The sequence below is a fragment of the Poecilia formosa genome, unplaced genomic scaffold (assembly GCF_000485575.1).
Source record: "Poecilia formosa unplaced genomic scaffold, Poecilia_formosa-5.1.2 Scaffold281, whole genome shotgun sequence".
NCBI classification, from domain to species: domain Eukaryota; kingdom Metazoa; phylum Chordata; class Actinopteri; order Cyprinodontiformes; family Poeciliidae; genus Poecilia; species Poecilia formosa.
This window is the reverse complement of record NW_006800220.1, coordinates 605074-614273: the sequence shown is the minus strand read 5'-3', so window position 1 is coordinate 614273 and position 9200 is coordinate 605074. Positions and strand designations below refer to the sequence as shown.

Sequence of the window (9200 nt, the reverse complement as noted above, 5' to 3'; positions counted from 1 at the left end):
CTGTGTGTGTGAGGCTGTGTGTGTGTGAGGCTGTGTGTGTGAGGCTGTGTGTGTGTGAGGCTGTGTGTGTGTGAGCTGCAGATCCCTAACCCGTCTTTGCAGCAGAATCAACTGGGTTCTCTGGTCTCTCCAGGTCTGGAGCTCAAGCAGGCGGCCTATAAGGAGAAGGACATGGCCTGTGCTCCTAAGTTCACCCAGCCGCTGGTGGACCGGTCGGTTGTCGCTGGCTACAGCACCGCCCTCAGCTGCTCTGTGAGAGGCTTTCCCAAGGTAAACCAGCCTTCTGTAGTAAGCTTGCAAAAATATTATATTTTGTCTCATTACAGCCACAAAATTTAAAATATTTGATTTTATGGCCAGACTGATTTTCCTGTTTCATCCGTTTCCAACCGTTTTCTCCTTTCGCTCCACGTCGTTGTTTTTCATTTTTAAGCAGTTGTGACAAAACCTGAAACTGCTGCTGCGCGATTTACTCAACAGGTTGTTGCTAGGCAACCAAGGAGCGAGTGAGTTAGTTGATCCCACTCACTCTGCTTTGCTAGCTAAAAGGGGTGGAGCCTACATCCCCCAGAATGCTGTGCGGTCTTGAAGCAGAGTTTAAGGAAATTATTGAATTAAAAAAAACACAAATATTTGCTCCACAAACACATGTCCAGTTTGATTTGCGTCACTAAACTGCTCTCAGTAACTGCATTTAATTATATTTTCAAATTTAGTGAAACTCTCATTGAACAAACACTGGAAAGGACACGAAAACTAAGAAATTGGGTTTGATCCATTCTGGAAAGATGGATGGGAAACATGTCGGGCTCTGGGGGCATGAAGCCTAATAGTTCTGCATCAGTACTTGCAGTAAAAGGTACAAAGTGTCGACTTAAGCGACTCAACATAAAGCCACACTACATTTTCCAGACTTTGATTTTGTCTAAAAAGTTTGAAAACCACGTTCTATGTGCTTTTCATCCCCCAGTTCTTTTAACCAGGTGACATCCAAGTAAAATACACAGATGTTTGCGGTTGTGTTAAAGTCTTCACAGAGCCAATTCACTGCATCTCTGCATTCTGCACCTCTCAGCCTAAGATCGTCTGGATGAAGAACAGAATGATCCTTGGAGAGGATCCCAAGTTTCTGATGCAGAACAACCAGGGAGTTCTGACGCTCAACATCCGCAAGCCGAGCACGTTCGATGCAGGCAAATACGTCTGCATGGCGGTCAACGACCTGGGCCAGGATGAGGTGGAGTGCAAGCTGGACGTCCGAGGTAAGGGCAAAGATGGCCGAAAAACGGTGGAAAAGTTGTTTGTCACATACATTCTTGGCTTCAGTTTTGTAAATATATTTAAAAGGAAACCTTGTGACTTAAAACAAGCAACCAGTGATCAACAATTTCACTTGGAAAGTGACAGGAACATGTTTTTAATCCTTTTATATTGAGCTGCTAGCTAAAGCAGTCCACACCAAACCAATGCAACCGTGACATGCAGAACAACAAACAGCAGCAAGCTCAAAGATTATAGAATAATGTGCTTATGGCAAACTGTTTGTGGATTTAATGCTGGCTCACAGTTTGCCACACAAACAGCTCTTCATTTTTCAAACCACAGTAAATACCTCTGGGTTATTAAAAAAAGATTTAAGTAGTTTTACACTAGTGAAGGTTTTCCAGTTGTTCCTTTTATTTACAAATATGGCCAGTCAGACACATTTTATGCATTTTTTTTTAGATCTTACAGTTGATTTGCTTCATTGACCTGCATTAGCATTTAGTGTAGTACTGTATTTATTTAGCACCATGTATTATGCAGAAATCTGCTGAAACATTTGAGGAAAACTACCTGAAACTGTTTCTTTTTATCAACCTGTTCTTCATCTTTTTATAACTTTCCAGCGTTTGATTCTAACCGAAGTGTTTCTGCTCCACAGTTGCCATAGAGCCGGAGAACAAATGAGGAGCCAAACAGCAGAGAACGTGAAATCATGCGAACCAAGCTGCAAATGAAGAGTGAATGTCTCTATGAAGGATACCAGTTATTACCAGTGATTCAAATAAAGTTTATTGATCTGCTCCACAGATTTCCCCTTACATCTGATTTCTGTTTACATTTCTCAAATGCATCGTAAATTATTTTAGTCACATTAATATTCAGACACAATAATCTTAGAATGAGAAAACAAACTCCTGAACTCTTCCCAAGTTGGTTAAATACTTGGTAGTTTTTCTTATTTTTGGCACATCTGCAGGTTTCCTGCTCTACAGGTCCCTGGAGTAGGCCGCTGTCCGCTGGTGGACAGCCACCGCTATGCTGCACAACAGCGCCACTCCCAGGAGGCCCACCGCCACTGCAAGAGCTGTAATGATACCTGCAGGAAACAACAGATCATTTTTAGGCGTTTATACGTTTTTGTTAAAATATATAAATGTATTCATACTCCTTGAATTTTGTCACATTAAACCAAAATGTGTTTGTGTTTTCATGATTTTAAGAAATAGTCCAAAACGAAGCAGAGTTATGAAGTGAAGCAGCTCAGGCTCCATCATCAACCTTCTGATCTTTTAATGATTTTTTTGTTTGTTTGTTTGTTTAATTATTCCATTAAAAAGGAGGACAGAATTCAAACGAAGATTATACAAAATACTTTACCTACAAATTAACACGATAAACAGGAAAAAATAAATATTTGTGTGCAATGTTTCCTAAATAAAAAGTGCAAAAAATATTTTACAGCAAATCAAAACAAAACCTTTTATGAGAAACACTGAAAATAAAATTTCAAGAGGGAATGAAACTAACATACTGATTTTACAGCGCTACTGTCGATCTGATACCAATACCGATCAGGCATCAATATTTTAAGAGGGTTGCTGTAATTTTTGACTATGCCTTTATTTAAATAGTGCAGGGGTGTCCAATGTGTGGTCCAGGGGCCATTTGTGGCCTTTGGGCTGACTTTGTGCGGCCCCCAACTGGAATTAAAACCTGACACAATGCAGATGGAAACTTTTAATCTGTAATCAGGCTAAAAATTATTTCCAATGTAATTTTCTTACACAGCAAAATGTAAAGTACAAAACAAAGTATTTGTCTTTTTGTAACCAAGTTTTAACAAAAGGTAAAACTGAGACTTTCACTGAAAATCCAACTTTTCTGCACCCAAACCAGCTTTTATTCTAGACCAGCAGTAAAATATTGACTTAATCTGATTTTTAAATGAAATGAAGCTAGGGCCTTTACCCCCTACCTGTGCTGGACCACCTGGTCTTGATGCCGCACTCGGCCTCCCAGTCGTCCGGCATCACGTCGCGCACCAGCTCGGTGAAGGAGGTCAAAGGGCAGCGGCTCAGGCCGCCGCAGCCCGGCACGCGGCTGGGGTAGGGCTCGGACGACGATTCATTACGGTAATGCAGCTCCACTGAATAGGATCTGGGTGATTATTAGCATGAGCACAATATGATGACACACACTTGTGGGAAGTGTTATGTAAATGGGCTTTTTGCATTCTGTGCTAATTTGGCCAAAGCGGCGCTGGACGGACGCCCGGCCTCCATCGGATTTTAAACAGGAAAATATATTTGAATGGTTCATTCAACTAAAAAGAAGAATGCAATAAGTGAGTGTATGTGTGTGTACGTCTGACCTAGATACCGCACTTGAATATGCAAATAGCAGAGTGCGTGGAGAACAGACTGGAAGGAAGTCATTACCCATCATCCTCCTGGTAGAACTCAAAGAGTTGACAGGCAGCGTAGGGAGGCAGGAGGCCGTCGTAGACGTCCAGCGCTGCCTGCAGGGTGATGAGTGTGGAGTCATGCTAGGATAAGAGCAAGCAGTGAGAACGTGAGGGGATGTGAAGCAGCGCGTCGCGACACAGATAGCCGGTTTATGTGAGACGCTGAACTTACAGCTGAGTAAATAATGAATTTCAGCGCGGTGCCGCCGCCGCTGCTGCGCTCCATGGCGTCAGAGAAATTCCTCAGGATGGCGTTTAGCAACACCCCTGGCAAATTAACACAGAGTCAACAGAGCAAGTTCGTTTTCCGCAGACACCATCAGAATCCTCTTGACCCCGTTGAGCCGCTTCCTCTGGCGGCACCGTCTCCGTCCCATCAGCTCACCGTGCGACTCTTCAGAGCCAACGCTGCACTTCGCATCGTTTGAGGCGAAAACAAAGCGTGGGCCAGCAGCCACATAGGATACACAGCTTCACACACACACACACACACACACACACACACTCACACACACACACACACACACACACACACACACCCTGTAATATTTATCTCCTCGCTGTGCTGCAGATAAAATCTAATTTTATTTTTACAGCACGTTTCAGCAACATGGCAGTTCAAAGTGCTTTATGTCATAAAAACACAAAGTCACAGAAACACTATTTGCCATCATTACACATCAGATCATCGATTATTGCTTCATTGATTATGTTTCTAAACCAGCTCTAACCAGCTGGGTTTTTAGTCTGGATTTAAAGGAAGTCAGTGTTTCAGCAGTTTTGCAGTTTTCTGCAAGTTTGTTCCAGATTTGTGGTTAACAGAAGCTGAATGCTGCTTGGTTCTGGTTCTGATGCAGATCAGAATTAGAACTGATTGATTCTTTTTGTTCAGAGCTGAAAAGAAACTGTTGCAGTAATGAATGCGACTAAAGATAAAGCACGGAGGAGTTTATCTAGATGTCTTTGGGACATTAGTTCTCTAATCCTGGAAATGTTCTTCAGGTGTGAGAAGGCCGACTTTGTAACTGTCTTTATGTGGATCTGAAGGTTCAGGTCAGAGGTCATCACTACTCCCAGGTAATAACTGAAGCTGTCGTTGACTCTAGTTCGCTTCTCTTTAGGTCCAAAGATAAAAACTTCAGTTTTGTTTCTGTTCAGCTGGAGAAAGTTTTGGCACATCCACACATTTATCTGTTCTAAGCATCTGTTCAGTGATTGGATGGTTCTGAGTCACCTGGTGACATCATAATGTAGAGCTGTGCATCATCTGCATAGTTATGGTAGCTGATCTTCTTTCATGTTATAAGCTGATCCTAGGATTGAACGTCGGGGTTCACCACATGTGACTTCTGTCCACTTCAGTGAGACATTTTTATATATTCCTATTTACAGCCAGAACACTGTAAAACATTACAAGGTGATTTAACTTGAAAATGAAAGTCAATCAAGAACAAGAAAATTGTTTTTGCTTCAATGATTAGACAAGTTGTCTAAACATTGTTTTTAATTTCATTAATCTTGAATTGTGAGTTTTAACTTAATGCTGCAATTTAAACCAAATAATTATTTCACAATATGCAAGAAAAAAAACTGTCCTCACCCAGTTAAAGAGCCACATTTCTCTGTTATTTTATCAAGTTAAAATAACGATTTATTTTACTGTAGAATAATTTAAATTCTTTTTTCAAATCACATGAACCAAATTTCTGATCTGATGATGAATTTTATGAAACGTCTGAATGAATTCAGCTCAGAAACATTTAGTGTGAACAGATCAATGTAACACACTTCCATCTCAGGAGAGAAAAACACGCCGCTAAGCATTCTGGGAAATAGTTCCCACTTCTGTCTGTTTCTTCTTTCAGTTTTTTAAGTGTTAACCTAAAAACTCTGTTTATTCAACTCTTAGAGATTTGACCAAATTAATAAAAAGTCTAAAACAATCTAAAACTCACTAAATTTATTTGACTTAAAGAGAAGACAGTTGACACAACTAAATGCGGCTCGCCGAGTTACAGTTTTGCAGTGCGAAGTGAGTTCCCACCTCCAGAGAGCCGGGCCTTCTCTCTGCGCTTGTGACTGAGGATGCTGTATGTGACCTCGAAGGAAGCGATCCTCCGCAGCGTTTCCAGGACGTCCGGCGTGGCCCAGCGAGGGAGAGTCAAGTTATGGATCCTCTGTGGACGAAAAACTGTCATTACTTACGTTACACCGATGTGTGGAAATTAAAAAAAAAAGAAATAAACGGGGGTTAATTTGCTGCGTTACATTGTTTCTGTGATCCCATCTATTTTTAGATTAGAGTAGGACGATAACAGATGCTCATTTTGCAAGTGTGAATGAACAACCTGGCCCAGAAAGCTCCCATGTCAGGGTATTTTAATTACTATATTTCCATATATTCTCCATTTCAAGTCTGGCTGGAAGTATGAACATTATCCGCATCCATTAAGAGAAAACTATTTTCCCCTTATTTTATTATTCTCTACTGATGATCTGCAGCTAGAGGCAAGAAATACTGGAGAACCGCTTATAACTGCCAATTTTAATAGTTCAAACACCAAATATGCATTAATTCACACAGTGGAAAACATTTTAATACTAAAGCATAACCTAAACTTACAGTCTGCCTTATTTCTGCTTTTGGAAAAACAGCCAAAGAAAAATAAATGCCACTTCCTGATTGGCTCCTTATGTTGCATTCTTGGAAAAGTTTAGACATACTCTATGAAAAAATATCTGAACAGGTGATTTTTTTTGTAAATTTTCCTTCAACAAATTTAAGACAACTAAAGCATAAATACAGAGGGGTTTATAAAAGTATTCATTCAAATTGATTTCTGTTTTTTTGTATTTTGGGACACAAAGCAGTGGATATCTGTTCTCATTTTTCATTTTCCCACAGCATGATGCTGCCACCACCACTAAAATTTCGCTTGCCAGCTCCAGTTTGTATAATTTGTCTCCCACTTGACATTTACGCAAAACTTTGTGCTGATCAGCTGCAGAAAATCCCTGTGGTTGAAGTGAGGAAACATTTTGTTCAGTTTAATTTAACTTTAATTTTAAAACCTATAAAATGTTTTCAGTGGAACAAACCTGACAGGTCAGAGTGTCGTGAACCCTCCAGATTTTTTTGCCAACCAGTCGGGACACAGGGTAGCCGGTGTGGTTGGAGAGCCTCTCCACGAAGCTCTGCAGGTCAGACAGAGGAATTCAGATCAAATTTACTTGCAGTTCTATTTCTTTTCATATGAATCTTAACTACGTCTCCAATTTTTACACAGTTGATCAATTTCCCCCCTTTGAGTCTTGACTTGTTTTTAGATTTATGCAGGTTTCTCTGACCTTTATTCATTGCTGTGAATCAGTTTGGATGCAACGTGTTGGCTCTAAAATGAAAAACGGACAGTGTGAACCGAATCCACCCGGTTCTTGCATGCAGCTTGCAGGTACAGCAGAGGCTGTTCACATGTGACAGCAGCGGCCCTGGCCTGATCTCCAACACCTCCTTAGCAAGCAGCGCAGGGGACTCGGTTTAATTAAAACTGTTTCATTGTAATTCCTTATCTAATTTAATCCAACCGTTAATTAGTGTCTCTGAGAATGTGAGAGAAATTGCACTGTGCAGCTTTTTGCAGGCACTGGAGTCACCGTGCCTGAGAAAATCAGCGAGAGGACACGATGCCTGGTGCATAACTAACACGTCCACTGGAAGTGCTGATTGTGTCGGCAGCAGCAGCCACAGAACTGCAGCGATTTCACCCAAAAATGCGCAATTCTGTTTCCTAGTTTACATACCAAACAGCCGAAATTACGAAAATAGTGTTTAGCAGAGAATCCAGCAGGATTGTGTAAATCTGCTATGAAATTAGTGAGCGATAAACAAGATTTCACAAGTTCACAGGGACATGGCTCCGGGAAAGAGACAACGAAACAGGAAGGAAAGGCGACGACCTTCAACCAGACGATGTAAATAAGCTTTCTTCAACCTGGTGCCTGCATATTTTAATCCAGTTGCTTAATTTCTTTGCTGCAGGACAAAAAACCCCCAAAAAACAACAACAACTTTCTGCTTTTAATGCCGAGGTTTGTGGCAGCTAGCTGTGATACAATGCTAATGCTAACTTCTGTGAACCAGAAGCAACGATTAGAGACTCAGATTCAGATTTGTTTGCTTTTATTTCTATTTGCTCACTCTGTTAGCAGCTGACAGTACAGCTAATGCTAAGGGAATTCAGCTCTCCACCCAGGGTGCTACTTCCTGTGGGGCGTCATGTGTTAAAAAAAAACAAGAAAAGTTACATCTGCTGCACCCCAAACAGGATTTTTATTGATTATTTGTGGATTTTACAAACGTAGGGAAAGGAGCCTCGCATTTTACCGTCTTATATCTGTATGCAGTGGTTAGCTAACGAAGCTAACGCTGGAGATTTCCAGCTTCACAGTGAAGTTGGCACTAAATTAAAATCAGTTTCTGGACTGAATTTGAATGTCTTTAAAAGACACATACTGAGCTGAGGTTTTAAAAACATAATTAGAGATTTCTGCAATCACACAATGTTCTTTTTAGTGATTCTGTAATATGACTTTCTAAAATTTAGCATAAAATTTGGTCTGGAGAATTTGAGCGAAGATGCTTGGAAACCAATTTTCTGATTGGTGAATATTTTATTTCTAAAAAGAAATAATTTTTTTTTAAATTATTAAAATTCTTCTTGTTTTTATACACACACACACATATATATATAATCAGCTGCGTTTTACAAATTTATTCAAACAGACAGATGCATAAAAGGGGTTTTTCCAAGGTTGGGTTTGTCACTTTTTGGGTTCATCCTACCTGGTGAGTCCGGAGGAACCTCTGGTAGGGGGCGCTCTCAAAGGTCTCCGTCATCAAAGCTCTGAACCGCGGACAGTCTTTGCCTGGAGACTTCAAAAGCTTCAACAACAGAATAAAAGCATTGAAAAAACAGACAAATAAAGAAGCATTTACTTTAAGCTCTGCAAGGAGTATAACTACACCGTCGCTTTACACTGTAAAACAACAGGCCCTGAACGGCGTCAGGTTCAGCTGAAACTCTGACAGCAGAATGGAGCCGGGGACCCGACTAAATTTATGCAGGGTTTGGGTACAGCTGTGCATGGCTGCTGGATGAAAAGGAAATATTTATTTGGCTCAGCAGCCCACCTTATCCTGGGCCCTGGGGACGGTGTGCACTGGAATGGGCCGCCACAGTAACTGGGGCATGATGGGAGGCGGGCGTCTGGTGGGGGGGAACATCCCAGCAAGGCAGGCCTGGGCGCTCATCAGAGTACGGTCGTAGTCAGTGCTCCGGACATAAAGCTGGAGGAAACATGGAGGAAACATGGAGGAAACATGGAGGGAACACGGAGGAAACATGGAGGAAACATGGAGGAAACATGGAGGGAACACGGAGGGAACACAACGTTAAAGAGGGGCACATGT

The 9200-nt window shown here is 41.3% G+C and overlaps 2 protein-coding genes across 10 annotated transcripts in view; one reads left to right on the top strand and one right to left on the bottom strand.

Annotated features, from left to right (window-relative positions):
• LOC103151425 (myosin-binding protein C, fast-type-like) overlaps nt 1-2072 on the top strand; it is a 27788-nt gene extending 25716 nt beyond the window's left edge. For all 9 annotated transcript variants that reach the window (XM_016681429.1, XM_007571474.2, XM_007571470.2 and 6 more), the window contains 3 exons: nt 134-270; nt 1076-1262; nt 1925-2072. In XM_016681429.1, the coding sequence (XP_016536915.1) occupies nt 134-270; nt 1076-1262; nt 1925-1950 (350 nt within the window). In that variant the 3' untranslated portion in view covers nt 1951-2072. The remainder of the gene's footprint in view (nt 1-133; nt 271-1075; nt 1263-1924) is intronic.
• Nucleotides 2037-9200, bottom strand: part of LOC103151427 (testicular acid phosphatase homolog) — a 16747-nt gene continuing 9583 nt past the window's right edge. The window contains exons 6-13 of the mRNA XM_007571475.2: nt 8922-9077; nt 8574-8672; nt 6830-6925; nt 5775-5907; nt 3903-3997; nt 3705-3811; nt 3242-3423; nt 2037-2362 (exon numbers count right to left, since the gene is read on the bottom strand). Of these exons, the coding sequence (XP_007571537.1) occupies nt 2253-2362; nt 3242-3423; nt 3705-3811; nt 3903-3997; nt 5775-5907; nt 6830-6925; nt 8574-8672; nt 8922-9077 (978 nt within the window). The 3' untranslated portion in view covers nt 2037-2252. The remainder of the gene's footprint in view (nt 2363-3241; nt 3424-3704; nt 3812-3902; nt 3998-5774; nt 5908-6829; nt 6926-8573; nt 8673-8921; nt 9078-9200) is intronic.